General features: G+C 45.5%; 1 protein-coding gene across 2 annotated transcripts in view; it reads left to right on the forward strand.

The window, feature by feature from the left end:
- Nucleotides 1–509: 509 nt before the first annotated feature.
- The window catches only part of chd5 (chromodomain helicase DNA binding protein 5), a 36,370-nt gene continuing 18,451 nt past the window's right edge, over nucleotides 510–18,428 (forward strand). For both annotated transcript variants that reach the window (XM_067503339.1, XM_067503340.1), the window contains exons 1-15: nucleotides 510–1,051; nucleotides 7,084–7,235; nucleotides 11,601–11,819; nucleotides 12,378–12,496; nucleotides 13,055–13,296; nucleotides 13,393–13,505; nucleotides 13,663–13,789; nucleotides 14,105–14,271; nucleotides 15,176–15,394; nucleotides 16,160–16,366; nucleotides 16,713–16,924; nucleotides 17,178–17,309; nucleotides 17,514–17,622; nucleotides 17,736–17,927; nucleotides 18,134–18,334. In XM_067503339.1, the coding sequence (XP_067359440.1) occupies nucleotides 985–1,051; nucleotides 7,084–7,235; nucleotides 11,601–11,819; nucleotides 12,378–12,496; nucleotides 13,055–13,296; nucleotides 13,393–13,505; nucleotides 13,663–13,789; nucleotides 14,105–14,271; nucleotides 15,176–15,394; nucleotides 16,160–16,366; nucleotides 16,713–16,924; nucleotides 17,178–17,309; nucleotides 17,514–17,622; nucleotides 17,736–17,927; nucleotides 18,134–18,334 (2,478 nt within the window). In that variant the 5' untranslated portion in view covers nucleotides 510–984. The remainder of the gene's footprint in view (nucleotides 1,052–7,083; nucleotides 7,236–11,600; nucleotides 11,820–12,377; nucleotides 12,497–13,054; nucleotides 13,297–13,392; nucleotides 13,506–13,662; nucleotides 13,790–14,104; nucleotides 14,272–15,175; nucleotides 15,395–16,159; nucleotides 16,367–16,712; nucleotides 16,925–17,177; nucleotides 17,310–17,513; nucleotides 17,623–17,735; nucleotides 17,928–18,133; nucleotides 18,335–18,428) is intronic.

The following is an 18,428-nucleotide window of genomic DNA, read 5'->3' on the forward strand; positions in this document are numbered from 1 at the left end:
ACTGCCGGTGGAGTGGCCCACTAGTGTATAGCCTACAGTTGGAGATGATCACTGGGAAAACTCCACTGCTGCCTGAGCAGTCAGGACGCTTCCAACCCTTGATTTTTGTATTTTGATACATTAAGTGTAGTTGAAGCTGCTGCTCTCTGTGGTGAGCTCTCTGTGGGGCATCCTGCGGTAACCTTGACAACAGTTGGACCACTGGCTGTCAGGACTCATCTCACAGCATGCGGTCATCAGGCTGCACTTGGGTTTCGTGGGGGAAATCTGGAAGTTTGCAGAGTGATAAGACACATCTGGAGTCTGGTTGTTTTTACCTGGAGTTTCAATAAAAATTGTGGATTAGACCAAAAATGTCACTTAACCCGAAGAGAAAATAGTTGAGAAAAAATTATTTTTACCTACACCCAGACGTAATAATTAGAGCAAATGCTGTGAGTGGACAAGCAGCTGCGCGTGAAAGCAGAAGTTTCTGTCCCAATTTTCCGGACTTCCAAAAAGGAAACGGGCAGGCGACAGGAGCGGGAGCATATCCGCCTATTACCCGCACATGGCGGTGCCGCGCGGTGCGTTTTCTTGCACAGTACTAGTTGAAGTGGTAACTAGGAGAGCATGACTAACTAGTTGTGGGTGAAATTATGGGATGTATCGTCATGGCAACAGACCAGACGTCACAATCTGGGCATGTGTGTTCCATTTTTGTCTTTCTTATTTTTCAGAGTGGAAGACCTGGATAGAGATCAGTGGAAAAAAATATAAATGTGTTTTATTTTTTATTATTATTATTATTATTTTTTTACTCCCGGAAAGAAAACACAAGATCCACTGCCAAAAAAAAAAAAAAAATAAAATTGAAAAAAAAAAATTGATCTGAGCGACGAACACAGTTCTTTTTGGGTGAGGAAAGAGACTGGGCTGCGGCGCCTGGAGGGTTAACTTTCAGTATTCTCAGCCTAAAAGGGGTTTGGGGGCTATGAGATAAAGATGCCGGGGTCGCTGAGTAATGAAGACGAGGGACAGGACGACATGGATTTTGAAGACGATATGCCAGGTGAGGGAAAGGGGGGGGAGGCGGGGTGTCCTTCAAATAATTTTGCGCCGCTACGCCTTGAATGCGGGGAAAAGGGCTTGTCCTGCGTTCCTGAGACCAGAGAGGAGGAGGAGGAGGGGTGGGGTGCAATAAGCAGAGTCATGCCATTATTTTTTTTTCTTGCACGACCTACTGTCTTTGAGGTGGGAACTGGTTTTGGAATTTGGCACCGGCTGTCCTCGCATCCAGCCTGATTTGGGGGGCATGATGAAAAGCTCGCTGCACGCTTTCTGTGCTCCGGTTTTTCCTGCACGGGCTGCATGCGTGTACAAGTGAATGGCTTTACCTCAAGTCCAAAAAAAAAAAAAAAAAAACCCAACAAGTTTGGTTCGGGGAATGTTTCGATCGTGTCTCCGTGAATGTGCACTTGCGTGTAAGCGAGCAGAAATGGGCAACATCCGTGTTCTTCTGGTGGAAGATGCGCTGCTCTTCCGACTTGTGATGTGGAGGCTGCTCCAACTTTAAATTTTCTCCCAGCACTGCATGGTCGCAGAGGTGTGAAAGCCACGTGTAGGCTACAGTAAACACCGCTTATCCACTGTGTCCTTTTGCATTGGTCCTGAGCTCCGCCGGTGGCCACACTTGGGTCATTTCTAGGTCGGGCACTAATTGACATTAACCCACATTCTTGACTTGTAGCTCAGGCTGTTTGCACGGTGACTTCACTGCAAGCCAAAGCTGTGCATATTTCCAGTGGCTGCAAAATTAATCTGTCAACTAGTCTGGCAATGGGTCAGCTGTAGTCTGCTCGTGATTTTCTGTGGTTTAAAAGCATCAAGCCACATGGGATGTTAAGATTTCTTAATTAATGACCCCCCCCCCCACACACCAGAAGCCACTTGCCACATCATGGCTATTTTGTTTGGGAGTTTGTCAGTCTAGCTGTTGGGCAGGTGTCCATGCACCATTGATTTTCTTTGCTAAAATCTCATGGTGAGACAGATAAAGCAGACCGTTTGTTGGGGAAATCCCGATGATAGACACTAAAACGAGGCCTCCTTAATAGAAATCGAAAGCACATAGATAGAATTAAGGCGGCAGTGTGTTTAGCTATGGTTCTTTAAGGTGCCCTGCCTATAGGACATGGAGTCAAACTGCTGTCCGTCATGTCCTAGTTTGCTAAGGGTCTGTTCCCCAGTCCACTATGTTAGGGGCTAAGGTGTCCTACTGTTGCATCTTAGCCAGCAGAGAAGGCAGCTTTCTAACATTTTCTTAACCCCTGCAGCTTGAGTTGAACACCAGATGACTTGTTATTGTGATGTCAAGGTTGGAAGACAAACCCTGTACCTCACATTCACATCCCATTGTGGGACAGTTAAGACAAACACCGAGGAAGGTTTTGGAGCTTTAAAGATACGATGAAGACTTGCCTCTAATTGATTGTCGCTGATGGATGCAGGGTTAGAAATTTTCACTTATAAACAAGGAGCTTTTCTATTGCAATTCAGTCAAAATGAAAGCTATTTTTTTTATAATCACTACCATTACACGTAGAGGTGGATCAGTTAGGTTATGAATAAATCTGCATTTGCTCTTGGCTTCAGCAAATAATTAGTCCCCCTTTGTGTTGTATATAAAATATAATGTTTGCCTATGAAACAACGCCTTATATCCCGTAATGACAAAGAGAAAATATATTTGAGAAGGTACAGCCTTGAGCATTTGGGTAGATTGGACGGGACATGTCCCCCCACTGACGTTCTAGGGGACTTTAGCTCGGCCACTCAAAGACAGTCTGTCAGGTGTTTCCTGACATATCTCCAGTGCCGTCTTGGCTGCGTGTTTCGAATCAGTGGTGACTTCCGAGAGTTCGTGAAGTTCACCCATTTTCTCTAGAATGTTCTCTCATGTAAGAGCCCAGTTTCCAAGCGGTGAACGCCGTAAACAGATGGACTGCCTGACACACTGGTTTGACTTTTGACTACACTTGGGGTTTAAACACGATCAGCATCAACGTGAATCACTGACAGGTGTCTCCCGTCATGTTTTGTCACGGCGGCATTAAAGCAGTTGCAGATCTGATTGATGTTGTGCTGTTGAGACCTTGAATACACAGGTGCTGCCTTTCTGAATTATTCCCAGTCAATCCGCTTTGTCACAGGTGGACACGTCTCGAGGATCATTAAAGCAAACAGGATGCACCTGAGCACAGCATTGTTCTGATTTCCCTTGTAAATGTGTGCTTTTAATTTGGGATTTGTAGTACATTTGCAAACATTTGCAAAAAAAAAAAAAAACACATCTAGAAAGGGAGCAAACTGCAAAGTGCTCCGACGACGATCTGAACTCAAAGGAAATGCTGTAATGAAGGCGATCAAGCCTTGGACATACAACCACATTTTGTCATGGATAGAAAGATTAATACCTGTGCGAAGGTGTGCAGCAGGGAGGGAAAGGGACAGACGGGGATTAGAGGGGAGGAGGCAGTAACAGAGAGACACGTTGTACAGAGGCATCGTATGACTGCCAGCCGTAGCCTTGGGGAGAACACGAGCTCTGATGTGTGTCCCCAATAACCCAGTAGATGGTTAAACATGTAAAAGGGAGGAAGGGTGCAATTGATTAAAGCAGCTGAATGAGGAAATGCGAGCGATAATCCAGTTTGGAAAACATTTCCATGGGTCAGTTGAAACTGCTTTGGGTGTTACTTGATAGGATTTCAGATTTTTATGTTGCTATGATAATAACATTCCCTCATGGTTGCCCCCGTCGCAGTGAAGGTAAACGTGGAGATGTTTGTCCTATTCCCACGGAATGACATTTATTCGTAATTACGTATTTGCCGATATCATATCTATTAACCGCAGCCTAGTGATGCAAGTCCTTTGTTATGCTGCTGATACAGGAAGCAGTTTTTAGGCCCTTTATGACCCCCATCAACGGGAATCAAAGTGACAGACAAGGCCAGGAATCCAGGTCAGATTCCTCCCAGCATCAAGATGCTCCCATGCAATTAAAAGCCGTCAGACCCCCGTCCTATCACAGCCATTATTTGTTGTGGCACATAAAGTGTCCTAATTCCCTTTGTTTCACTCTGGGTGCTTACACGGTCACAGATTGGTTCATTGTGTTTTCTCTTTTAATTGTTTTTGTTCTCCCCTAAAATTGAAAGATTATCATGGGCTTTTGTGTGCCTACAAATGTTATCCCCAATTGGAAAGTGGGTCTATTTTTGGATCCCCTACCGTGAAAGTTGACACCATTTTTTTTCCGGCTGCGCGTGCACGTAGCCTAAGCACGAAAGATTTTTTTATCTGAAAGTGCAGATGAGCACTGCTGCATCCCGGCCTGTTTTATACTATCTGCATTATATTGTACACATTATGATCTCGTGCATACGCCGTCTATAAAGGATATGATTTTAATGATGCTATTTGGCTATTTTATCCTTCCATCACTTTGATGAGCACATTTTCTAATAATAGAGTAGAGATGTCTTTGTCTGAAGGCGCTTGAGGCCTGAGCTATAAGCACTTAATCAATGGAGAAAGAAAATCCTTTCGCTCTTTCCTCCTTTGTGGCAAGCGATGCTGGGCAACATTAAGTGGGTATTTCCACATGGGGCCAACAGAGAAAGGCCTAATGTGCTTTCCAGTAAACTCTAGCTCGCTGATTTGGGATTTGCTCATGAATCTCCCTCCTAATGGGTCAGTCTGGTGGCCAAGCTCTTATAGGAGGATCAAAACTATGTCTGTGCCATCGGCCCGTGCTTGACAGAAGGCTTGTTTGCCAAGTAGACCTTTGGTCCTCTTTCTAACAGAATTTGGTGCCAGACTTCTCTGTGCCACATGAATGAGTGACCTCCCCCCCCCCCCCCCCCCCCCCCCCCCCAATCCAACACCTGGCACAGCCTGGTCCGCTCACAATGTAGAAAGATTATTTGTCCGCTTGTGGCTTTCCCTTCATGGACTTTACAGTCCATTTACTGTAGCCAGGGTCAGGACTAAAAGGCAATGCAGTTGTTGTCAGGATTTCACACTCACAAGCACAAATGCCAACCTCCCGGTGGCACTAGATCAAAAGTCAGGGGATCACCAGAGTCTCACTTAAGAGATCCGAGAGCCAAGAATGTCTGTGCTGAATTTTGTGTCAAGTCAACTCAAATGTCTCACTTGGGTGATTAAGGCTTAAAAATGACTTCATACGGATTCTTTATTTGCATGTAAGTGAACTTGGAGACCCCACATCAGCCACGTCACATCACCACTGTCAGGTCTGACTGATTGATTGTTCAAGCAGCAGAGCAAACGGACATGCAGTCAGCTACGAGCTTGTGCATCTCATGAGCGACGTGTGGTCAGCCTGTCAGTCACAGTTCGACCATAGAGCGACAAGGGTGCAGCATGACGGACGCTGGTGTAATCTGGGGGCATCTCCAAGTGCATCTCATCCATGTCATTATCTGTCTGTCTAAGAGAGACGTACAGCTGGCTGTGATGCCATTATGACTTGCCTGGCAGGCTGCTAACATGCATCGGAGACATGAAAGAGCGGCCTGTTTGAGAGATGCTGAATACATAAACTCAAGGCTTTATTTAGCAAGAGATAAAGGGGAAGGGAGCACGTGAGTCTGTGGTTGAGGTAGAGAGAAAGAATGAGCGAGCAAAGCATCAAAAACAACAAGTAGATAAATAATGATTTAGAAAATGTTGGTGAGTAGCTTTGCTCTGGAAAATTAAGCACGAAAAGCACACGGTTAGCATTAAAGACAGCGTGACATCTTTCATATGGTGGTCAGAAGGGATACAATGAGCCTGACATCGCCGGTGATTAAAGCTTTGAAGTGGCTGATCCGTATGCTGCCTACTGTACAGTATGAGTGTGTGTGTGTGTGCGTGGGGAGGTGTACCTCCTGCTGGCTTTGTTAAATAGAAGAGAAGTGGTTGGTGAGGTTTGTGTGCTTACAACACAGGAATCCCCCCCCCCCCCTCCCCAAACTCTCGCTCCAGCTACCCAGGGGAGTGGTAGACTGCGGGGCTAGCGTTGGCTGATTGACTCTGATACATGTGCTGCATATTTCATGCCCTCCGGTCTGTCTGCGCGAGAGACGGAGAGAGCGAGCCAGGCGCAAAGAGACAGCGGGACACACAAAGGGGGAAAGGGGAGCACGTCGACCTTTTTGCAGGGCAGTTGCACCCTGCGCGTGTTTCCCCGGCGTGTGTCTCTTTATAGTGATGTGTTGTCTCCTTTACTTACTCCTCTGTGACCCACTGTGGCATCAGTGAAGTCTGCTGCGCTCAGCAGTCAGCACGTTTTGTACACAGCAGCTTTGAGACAGTACAGCTGACAACCAGCAGCAGGTCGCTTTGGTCCCAGCAAGCATTAAAGGCGGGAGATATGCTCAGTATACCTCAGTGATCCTCCGGGGAGTTCCCATTTAGCGGCGGGGCAGGCACTTCACCTAGATGTGCTTTGACGGCTAAAGTTGATCCACACTCACTGATGTGTGATTATGAGGTTTATTTTGCCAAGTGTCCCTGTGGGTCTGACACCAGTACATCATTCCTATGTTCAGGCTCACTGCTGTATTTCTACTGTGCACCAGGTCTGCAATTAATGACTATTTCCATTAACAATTCATTTCTTTGATTAATAATTACGTCTCATTAGAACATTGTGACAAACTCCTGTTCCCGGAGCTCTAACTGATGTCTTCACATTGCTTGTTTTGTTTAACCAGCTGATCCAAAGAGGATAAAATAATATAAAACTAACACGTTTTCAATGCTAGAACCAGTTCATGTTTGTCATGTTTCATTGGCAATTAGCAAAACAGTGAAACACTTGTTTACTTATGAAATTTCTGTCAGAAGACAAATCAAATTTCTTTCAGCTCATTTGTAAATACGCCAAACTCTATTTTTCACCATAGATTCAGGCCCATTACACAGTGCACACTGACTGTAAAGCTGATAAAACTGACAGTGTCAGTCACATTTACAGATGTATCTTCTCACGGCCTCTGTGTCACTTGTTCTTGTGTCTGTGTCCAGATGAGGATGACGAAGGCGAGCGGCACACCGTTCCCCTCGCACCCCTTGACAGCTTCTTCTCTGATGACGACTCGCTCAAACAACAAAAGAAGAAGAAGCCCAAAAAGATGAAAGAGGGGAAAATGCCCAAAGTTAAGAAGAGGAAAAAGGAGGTAACGTGTAATGCTCACTTTACAACGTCTGTCATAACCTCGGACACAACAGCTTGGCAGGCATTTTGGCTCAGGCTGTACTCCACATTCTCTATTTCTCAACCCATCGCTCTTTTGATGTCTCCGCAATTGGATCAAAGGTGTGTTTTGGCTGCTGGGCTGCCTCTGTAATCTAAATGAGAGGCAGTGGACTGTCTCAGGCCTAGAGGAGGTTGGCAGCGGTGTCACTGCCATTGCCAGTGTAAGCTGTGGGCACCAAGTGCCAGCTTAGAGTGTAGATTTGTGCCTGTGGTGCTGGTGCTGATTGCAGGGGCCGTAGGTCAAAAGTACAGCGCTTGTGCCAACGTAGCTGTGGGAGTCCAAGATGTGACAGAGCGGCTTTGACACTAGACTTTCTCCAGACTTTGCTCTCCAACATTATACATAAGGTCAGAAGGTTCGAACTACTCACGGCATTAACACCTGCGATTAAGTTCAGATGTTTCTGTTACAATCACACATTTAGCTCCTAAAGAGAGAAAAGTACAAAGAAGTAAAACCTGACCACAAGAAAAAAGTGAAGAAAAAGACATCTGGATGCTCTCTCTCACCATTTCTGAGATATTGTCTATGATTTGCAGGTGTGAAGTAGCTGCTATCAATATGTGTGACCTCCTGCAAGCCTGATAGCAAACAGCAGCCATTTGCATTGGAAGTCTGATTTCTTATTCTGGCCACCTGAGGAATATGACATATTAAATGTTCACTTACATTTTAGCACTGTTCTTGTCTCACCAAACACTGTCTGTGTCCACCCGAGGGAGGGTGTCCACATGGGGCAGCTAAACTACACAGATGAGCCACGAAATTCAAAACAGGTGAAGAAAATGATCACATTGCAACGGTGTCGGTCAGTGGGGTGGCATGTACACGCAGGTCAGCCGTGGACAGGGGTCAGCACGGAATAGATTTAATGCTGGTCGTGATCGACGGGACACACGGTCAACTGCTGTTTGCTGTGTGGGACTCTCACAGACTGGTTAGAGTTAGAGTTATAACACAATGGCACAATGGAAGAACTTGGATTCAAGTTTTGCGATGACCAAGTGCACGTGCATGGTTTACCTGGGCACGAGATAGCACCAATGTGCGATACGGGCGTTCGAGGATGGAGGCCCCAACTCACCAGTTACAGGACTTAATGGATATTTGGCTGCTGATGTCTTGTTGTCAGATACCAGAGGACACCATCACTGTCTTCTGTCAGAGCTGGGGACATGTGGGTGATACAGGTGGTGCCTTTTTTTTTTTTTTGCAAAATGCTGCCTGCTGTGGTTCTTGATAAGAGCAAAGTAGTAGTAATGTGGGGAAGTACGTTACCTTGTCAGTTTGAGTCCTCTTACTTTACCCACAGACAAGTGGAAGCACACTTCAGTTAATATGATGTGACGCTGGACCAACAAACAGTGACCTGCACTCTGAAAATCCAGGCAAACCTAGAAGCTTTAGTCACTTTCTCTTCAGTGATTACAAGAATTCCCTGTATTCCCAGTGTGTTTCCCGCTTGTACTGGCGATGGCGTTAACAGTGTCAGTGACACAGCCAGGATGTTCCCCTCTGCTGCCTGGAGATGCCAGCAGTGCTGTGAGGGGCTTGGCCGGCCGTGCTGCCACCCGGGCCCTTTGGCTGCTTGTGGTAAACACAGAGCTCTGGGTCTCACTGAGTTAATGAGGGGGGGACTCCCTCTGACACTCTCCTGTCTCTCACACACACACACACACACACACACACAGCTCTGTATTTTCCTATTTCTTCCTTCTGCTCTTGTCTCTCACACACATCACCTTATTTTGCCTTGTTCATGAGGTTTCTGCCTCTTTTTCTTTTCCCTCCCTCTGTGGAACCGCTGCTGCCGTGATTCACTTCCAATCATTCCCCACAGGTCGGTGTCAGACAGGGGCCAGAAGTCAATTGGGGTCAGAGACTTGTCACTGGCACATCCCAGTCTTGGGTCAGAGCTACTGCAGGGAGGAATGGTAGCCAGGGAGAGACACACTTGTGGCTTCCCTTGTCTGTAGTGAAACAAAGGGACTACTGTATGCAGACATGGGGGGTATCCTGTCTCCCGTTAGACATAAAATCTGCTATATCAAAGGAATCTGAGTTTTTAGAAAGCAGTTAAGAGGCTCCAGTTTGGCCACAACATAAGCTCTTAAACTGTGAGGGAGCTGCTCGCAGCTTTAGTTTTAATGGGGGTCTGTGCTGTCCTCTCCGGGATTGTGCGTCAACATAGAGCTGTTGCTGGTTTCTGTAAAAAAAAAGAAAAAGAAGAGCCTGTTACTTTGGAGTGTTTTTACAACAGTGTTCTTTTTTTTCTCTTATTGAAACAGATTCTACTGACAATCCTCGTCTTTGCTCATTTGATATTTTCTGTGGCATCTTCTGTGTAATCTCCCCAAGGCAGAGACATAATGGGGAAACATCTAATTTGATTACGTTATCAGCACTTATCTGATTTTCTTCCCTCTGAAAGTAAAGACACCCTGTTTGCCGCTGCCAGTGTCCTCTTTAGACCTATGATTTGTGTCTGGCATTGAACTGTGGGCCACAGTGAGGTTGTTGCACAGTTCTACCTTGTCTTTGCAGTTGCTCGCAACAGTGGTTCTGCTTCTTTGCTTTTCCCTCCTCCATCTCCACCCCCACTCCCATCCCCCATCCACAATTTTCAATTTACTCTCTCTCCTTCTTCTTATGCATAAATGAGATTTGTCTAGACTGGTGCTGGAGCACCAGCTCTGCAACCACAGGCCTCTGCATAACAAGCTCGTTATGCAAACGTGTCTGATTGGATGGCGCCGTTCCATTGGCTGCCACTGTGATAGAGTGTGTGTGTGTGTGTTTGTGTGTGTTGTGGTGGGGGGGGTGTCAGAATAGAAAGAAAAATAGAGAAAGAGAGAGAGAGAAACAGAAAGGGGGAGCAGTTGAGAAAGAGAGTGACAGTGAGAAAATAAGGGGGGGGGGGGGGGGGGGGGGGTCTATGAGATGTGAAGGAGAGAAAGTGAGAGAAAAGGAAGGCGTGCATGTGTGTGTGTGTGTGTGTGTGGGGTGGCGAGCTATGATAAAGGGAGAAAAAACTAGGAGGAGAGAGACGGAGAAAGAGAGCTAGAGCCAGACACTGCTCAAATTTGGTCACCATGGCAACACAACCAGGCTGCTAGTAGGGTTGGCGGGCGCTGCGGCAACGTGAGCCTTTCCACTGCGCTACAGAGCAAAACGCCTGCAAGTCTCTCCATGGATCCACACAGGCCTGCTGAGCAACAGGCAGCGAGCAGACCGCAAAGCCGCTGTGCACTAATTCACTCTTTAGCATGTGGACACACACATGTCCACTCACGGGCACATAAATACTATACGCAAGCATCTACAAAGACAAACACACAAAGAAAGAAAACCCACAAAATGAGAACATTAACATAAAACATATATGCATTCAAAGACACAAAACCACAGAAAAACATGTCGTCACATCAAAGGAAGAGAAACACACCCACTCACAACATACATGGTGAAGTGCAAAGCGCACATACTTGCACACACACACAAACACACACACACATATATTATGTACACCACACACAAGCACACAATCAATTAGGCGGGTGGTGCATAATGAGAGAAACACCAGCTACTTTTCCCTCTCCCTCTCTCTTACTCACGCTATCATGAGCACACACCAGCGATTTTGTTCATATGCAACACTCTTGATCACACAAACAACACCTGTTAACTGTTAAGTCCATATAGCCGTCCAGATGTCTCTCATTAAACAGGCAGGATGCAGCTCAGTCTATGGAGCAGCTCAGGGCCGTGATTGGCTGCTTCACCTGACGTGGCCTTGACTCCTCATCGACTTAACAGTAACTTAATGCAATGGTTTTATACTCTGTTGGAATGATATCATTTAATTTATGCAGATACAACCATGCAGACGCTTGTATCCAAAGTACCAGTAAAGTATAGTACTTTAAGTAAAGTGTACTGCACTGACATGTTTTTAGTATTGGTGCAAAATGAAAATGTGGACCTTACTTACTCACAGTCACGTCCTGAGCTGAAGCGAGAGTCAAAGCCCGGTTGTAGCTGTTTACATTAATAAAAATAGCTGTTTGGTGGGAGCTGTTACTACATCAAAGAACGATTGCTCAGGTGAGGTTTTCATTCAGCTTAATAATCTCATTTTGTGAAGTTGTACATTAAAGGCACTTCCATCTGTTCCAAAAGGAGCACGATCAGTGCCATGTAACCCTGCTACAGATTACCACATTTTTTTGTTGTTGTTGTTGTTCACGGGCGTAATGTTTATGTGTCCTTGTGCAAATGCCTCAGGGAGGAATCCAGGCAAGAGTTGACAGCGACCTGGACGAGATCTCTGAGGTGGAGGAGGAACGGGAACGTCCAGAAATAGGCTCTGGGAGCGAGAGCAGCATGTACGGCCCGACCAAGAAGAAGAAGAAGAAACCGAAGGAGAAGAAAGAGAAAAAGCCCAGGAAGAAGAAACGCGATGAGGAAGATGACGAAGATGACGATGATGATGGCAACATGAAAGTAAGTCTACGCCTTCCACACTGATATTTACCAGAACTTTCAGTCCTCAGGCTTGTATGTTTTACATGATGGTATAAATTTTCAAAAAGAGCTATTCAAGATGTGGGTGCTGGATTTTTTTATTATAACTTTGTTATCTAATAATAGTTAGGTTACATCTCAAGTTAAATTTAGAAGTTGGATTTAGAAGTTAAATCTAAAATTTAAATGTAATATAAACTCCTCGCAGCTTTTTTTTTTAATTCACAATAACAACGTGTAATGAATTTGTATTCATTTTACTTTGAGCAGTGTAAAACCAAATACTCACAAATTCAAAGTACTCTTATACATGTATGGATACATCTGACTCCTGGTAACATGTTCTAGCTCCAGTATTACAAAGTATACTTGAAGCCTTAAAAACATGGCGTCTCCTCATCTCTATGTAGTTTTGTAGGCCAACAGTGACGATTTAAATTTTATTCTTTAGGCAGTGATGCGGATGGTAATATGGCTCCCGGTATTTGACATCATTTAACTTCCACGTGTGGATATCTCTCACCTGTATGTCCTCAGGAACCCAAGTCCTCCAGCCAGTTGATGCAAGAGTGGGGTCTCGAAGACGTTCAGTATGGCTTCACGGAGGACGACTATAAAACCATCACCAACTACAAGGCTTTCAGCCAGTTCCTCAGGCAAGCCTCTAATTTTGTGTCTTAATTATCTTCTGGTGTTAAACTGCTCTGTTTTCTTTTTATTCTGTGGACAGTCCCTCACTGAGAGACCTGCAAGAAAAACTCCACAGTTAGTCTAGAGTGTGGTATGATGAGCACACACTGCTCTTTTTGTTTAGGCTAGAAAGCTCGGCTGTTGGTAAAGAATCCTTCTCACCTGGGGCTGTCTGGCTCGGCTAAGCCTCTGCTCCGACAAAGTGGAGCATGAGCTCCTGCGGTGCCCTCTGTGAGTAGTCAGCTGCTTACTGGATGCCTGTGACAGCCAGGAGGCTCTGGGACGCGGTGCTCTGACCCACTATCTTTCACAGGCCAGCATGCCAAACCTCAAGCCGCTGCCAGACAAATCACAAACATGACATACTGTGCACGCAGCAAAGCAGGGAGAACAAAACTTAAGGGGCTGTGGTTTGTCAGCAAATCCAGACCCAGTTCCCCCCCAGTGCTAAGGAAAGTCAACGGGAATGAAGGGTGGCATAATAAAGCTGCTGTTGTTGTCTCCTCTCCCCTGGTTTTACTCAGGCCTCTCATTGCCAAGAAGAACCCGAAGATTCCCATGTCAAAGATGATGACAGTGTTGGGGGCCAAGTGGCGAGAGTTCAGTGCCAACAACCCGTTTAAAGGCGCATCTGCCACTGCCGTGGCCGCCGCCGTGGCTGCCGCTGTGGAAACAGTTACCGTGGCACAGCCAATGTCTGTCGGCGGCAGCCAGCCGAGCTCTCAAATGGGGCCAGTCAAAAAAGCCAAAACCAAAGAGGGAAAGGGTAAGGCCTGGAGATCTGTGACAGAACGCATATATTTAGAAGTACTGAGAAAAGCGCTCAGTTAACGTGTCTGCTGTCTGGATCTCTGTGGCTCAGGACCAGGTGTTAGAAAGAAAAACAAGACTGTGAAGGAGGTGAAGAAGAAACCGAAGCCGAAGAAGACTAAATCAAAGTCGGGCCACAGTGGTAAAAAGAAGAAAGCATCCTCGGTATGTCTTGTTTTTTCCGTTTTCATTTCATTCGTCCTGACTTCATCCACACTAGTGTCTGTTTTTAATGGCATCAAAGGGGCCAGACTTTGCTGGCGTACTGCACTTACTCTGAAAGTTATGGTATTTCTTCGTCTGTATGTGTATGTATTTCCAGAGTGAGGACGACTTCCTGGAGGAGTCAGACTTTGACGACATCAGCATCCACAGTGCCTCTGTGCTTTCTGATACCTTGGGGGCCGCCACCAAGAAAAAGACCCGACGTGGGCGGAAAAAAAGGAAAAGTATGTTTACCGTCTACACTCACTGTGCTCCGTCATGTGTGTGTTTTCCCTCCCAAATCCTTCTGAAATCCCCCTCAGAGCCAGACTGTTTGGTTATGGGTAAGAAGGAAATTAAAATGTGTGTGTGTTTTTTTTTTTGTTTTTTTTTTGAAATGTTTTTACAAATCCTCTGCAGGTATTGGCCTCAAACTCATGGAGCCTGCAATTAGAAGCCACTCACGATACTGTGGAACTAGTTTAGGTCCTAGTTATTTTAGTTAATCAGCAGCTGTAGTCTTTCTGTATTTGGGTCTTTACTGCTTTTACCGTCTCCAGAGGAGGATGGTGATGGCTATGAGACAGACCACCAGGACTACTGTGAGGTTTGCCAACAAGGTGGGGAGATCATCTTGTGTGACACCTGTCCCAGAGCCTACCACCTGGTCTGCCTGGACCCTGAGCTGGAGAAGGCCCCCGAGGGCAAATGGAGCTGTCCACACTGTGTGAGTAGATTTCTTAGATCGTTAAGGAGCTAAATGTTTATTGTAAATGGTTAAACAGTTGGATTTGGCTGTGCACTTCTTAGAGGGTCCACACAGCAACAAGGATTCGGCTGATCAAACACACATTAATCTCAGTTCAATCAACATGATGAAAGAGAAAAAATAAAAAGTTATAAGCACACTCAGGTCTTCTAACTGTACTCAGAATGAAATGTAGATCTTCAAATGTTCACTTACTTTGGTCCTGAGAGCAGTCCCTGCTGTATAATGTGAAAAACTGTTGTGTTTCCGCTCACGTGGTTTCACTCTCATGTTGTCTAATAATTTGTTACCTGGCTGTTGTTTCTGAGAAAAATGATACTCCCATCTATTGGTTCTGTAGATGGTCACCCTCCTTAGATTTCTTGTTAAAGGATTTTTTTTTATCCCCCTTATCACATTCAAGGGTCTCAGGACGGAGCGTCGTTGTGAAGCAGATTGTAAAATCCACTGAGGCCAAGTTTTACCTTTGACTTTTTGTAATGTTAATTTGAGTTGATTTGATTTGATAATTTTGATAAATGTGCTTTAATGATGTGATGGCTCGACACTGTTTGGACATTGCTGACCATACAGCTGTGGTTTTAAAGCAAACTGCAAACAGCTGGTGACTTTACTGATCCGCCAGAAAAGACGTTATGCTTCATAAGTGGTCACTCACGACAATTTGTATACACAGTGTTGTCTTTGCCTCAAAGTTAATGTTTTGTTTTATGAATTTGATCATGCGGTAGTCTACATAAAAAGACAAACAATACAATCAAACATAGATACTATATTTTGTATAAATCGAAAAGCGGGATGAATTTAATTTTGCCATGTTTTACCTTCTGCTACCACCCGCCATGCTACCTGTGTCTGTCAGGAGAAAGAGGGAATCCAGTGGGAGGCCAAGGATGAAGAGGAGGACGAGGAGGAGGCCGCAGGTGAGGAAGAAGATGACCACATGGAGTTTTGTCGAGTGTGTAAGGACGGTGGGGAGCTGTTGTGTTGTGACACCTGCCCATCTTCATACCACATCCACTGCCTCAACCCGCCGCTTCCCGAGATCCCCAACGGAGAGTGGTTGTGTCCTCGCTGCATGGTGAGTTCAGTGCTAGGCCTTCAAAGGGTTAAAGCCTCACAACTACATCTAGTTTTCAAAGCTTACCTCCACCGCTAACATTTACACCAACACCAACCTATTCAGTCATATAAGACAATCTGAGGATCAGAATTTCAAAACAAGTCTTTACAGTAAAATATAATGTATCTGTGGCAACACAAGTTAGAGTATATAACTAATGGTATGAATATGAGGCGGTGGGAGATATAGTTAAAATGAATTGTAAGCTCATATCTTGGGATGGTAGGTAAAGCGTTGTGAGCCCTGTCATTTGGGAGTTTTTTAAATCATCTTTGTTCCTCCTCTGCTCTGACTCTCCCCTTACTTCCTCCACTTTTCAAACATACTGTATGTGTGCTTATTTACAGTGTAACAAAGTACATTAAGTACTGTAGTTAAGTTACTAGCTTCAACCTTATCAGCTGCACAGTTATGAACACATTAAAGCATCAATAGTAATAGTATTCATGATACAATAATATGGGCAGCACAGCGGTGGAGTGGTTAGGGCTGTCGCCTCATAGCTAAAAGGTCCCCAGTTCCAATCTTCCTGCTGACTGACACCTTTCTATGTGTAGTTTGCACGTCCTCCCTTTGCTTGCGCAGGTTTTACTTCCTCAATCGGTGACCCTAAATTGCCTGTAGGTGTGAATGCGAGTGAGAATTGTTGTCTGTCTCCAAGAAAGAGCATCACTGCACCTCTCTACTTCGCTGCTGATACAACACCTTCCCTGTTCCTTTTAGTGCCCTCCACTGAAAGGCAAAGTACAAAAGATTCTGCACTGGACGTGGGGAGAGCCCCCATTGCCGGCCGAACTGCCTGCAGGCCCTGATGGCAAGCCAAACGATCCACTGACCAAGCCCCCGCTCAAGGGCCACCCCGAGAGGGAGTTCTTTGTAAAGTGGGCTGGCCTTTCGTACTGGCACTGCTCCTGGGTCAGCGAACTGCAGGTGAGACACGAGAAGTAGGTCCAGTTTCAGATTAACACTTGAACCGACTGTAGCCACAGGAAGTATGTGTTCTCTTTGCTAAGTATGGATCACACAGAACAGATTAATCCAAAATGATGATGCATGTATGTGGCCATTAAACTGCCAGGTTTTAAGACACAGTGTGTAATCAATCTCAAACCATTGAAACAACAATAACATTTTGTAAGCAGGTCAGAGCATTTAGACTTATTTGATAATTATTCAGTAAAGAAAGAGCCAGAGAAGTCACCTGTGTCCTCCCTTCATTACATTGTTTCTAAAACTTTGAGTAGTTAATCCAATTAGTCCCTTTGTCATGGTGCAGTTGGAGCTGTATCACACGGTCATGTATCGGAACTACCAGCGTAAGAACGACATGGACGAGCCTCCACCGTATGACTACGGCTCCGGGGAGGAGGAGCTCAACAGCGAGAAGAGGAAGAGCAAGGACCCTCAGTATGCCGTGATGGAGGAGCGCTTCTACCGCTACGGCATTAAACCAGAGTGGATGGTTATACACCGGATACTCAACCACAGGTGGCTGCTTACAGTTATAGAAATTGTTTTATCAGGCGTCAGATACGCTTTGGGTTTTGAGAATAAAAGCTTTATTCTCAAAAAGTCTGACACAGATTCAAGTTATAGTATCATAAGTTTAGCTCTTTAAGTGACACACTTTATCCCTTTACAGGTGTCAACACAATCATTTTGAATGTGGCATTAAAAGCAGCGTCAATATCAATCAGTATACAATCCCTTTAATCCCCTGAGCTTTCGGTTTTCTCTTTAGTTTCGACAAGGATGGAGATGTGCATTACCTGATTAAGTGGAGAGACCTGCCCTATGACCAGTGCACCTGGGAGGTGGATGACTTTGACGTCCCAGAATACGACACTCATAAAGCTTTTTACTGGGACCACAGGTGCGTTAACAGCCACTAAAGTTATTGGAACTCTGTTACTTTTCATGGCTGTGTGGAGATGACAGTCATAATGACTAGAGTAAATCCCTGGCACACAAAAATAAACAAAGACAGCTGCTGCTGTTTCCCTTCTGCCCTGTTCTCTATCTGCGATGCCCCTGTCTGAGTTGTTTGGCTCATCATGTTGCTACAATTATTTCCCAGGGAGCAGATTCTAGGGGAGGACCACCGCCCTCTGGTGGTGCGGAGAGGGAAGAAACTCAAAGAGGACCATCCTAAGAGGGAGATCCCTCCTGATGCACCTATCATTGATGTAAGCTGGGATATTTAGATGCACTTGAACCCCTTTAAATCCTAGGGCCCTAATTTCTGTCTCTGAACTCTACAAATCCTCGACAAGATCATATTGTATTCCCTTATCACCAGCCGACCATCAAGTTTGAGCACCAGCCATGGTACATTAACGCCACCGGGGGAACACTGCACCCGTACCAGCTGGAGGGTCTGAACTGGTTGAGGTTTTCCTGGGCTCAGGGAACAGATACCATCCTGGCTGATGAGATGGGCCTCGGAAAGACAGTACAGACAATAGTGTTCCTCTACTCGCTCTACAAAGAGGTACATCGTTCTATATTATGTAACATAGGGTATAGCACACGATTGGTTCTCCTAGTGCAATGTAAAAGGGACACGCTATCAGTACCAATCCCCACGATACAAATGCTAATGAATCATATTGGATAATGAGAAAAGTACATGATAAAATAGTGTCTTCCTTTGATGTGGAAGTAGCTTAGTCGTGTCTTTCTTTGCCCCTCTCTCAGGGCCACTCTAAGGGGCCTTTCTTAGTGAGCGCGCCCCTCTCCACTGTTATCAACTGGGAAAGGGAATTCGAGATGTGGGCTCCAGATTTCTATGTGGTGACATACACTGGGGACAAAGACAGCAGGGCGATCATCAGGGAGAACGAGTTCACATTTGAAGACAGCGCAGTCAAATCAGGACGCAAGGTGTTTCGCATGAAGGTAGGGTTTTCATTCCACCCCTATAGCCGACAGGAGGGCTGAGTTTTCTTCGAATGTCCAGTAAAGTTACACATTCTTGCTCTTCCCCTCACAG

This window comes from Channa argus, chromosome 5 (genome assembly GCF_033026475.1).
Source record: "Channa argus isolate prfri chromosome 5, Channa argus male v1.0, whole genome shotgun sequence".
In the NCBI taxonomy this organism is placed as follows: domain Eukaryota; kingdom Metazoa; phylum Chordata; class Actinopteri; order Anabantiformes; family Channidae; genus Channa; species Channa argus.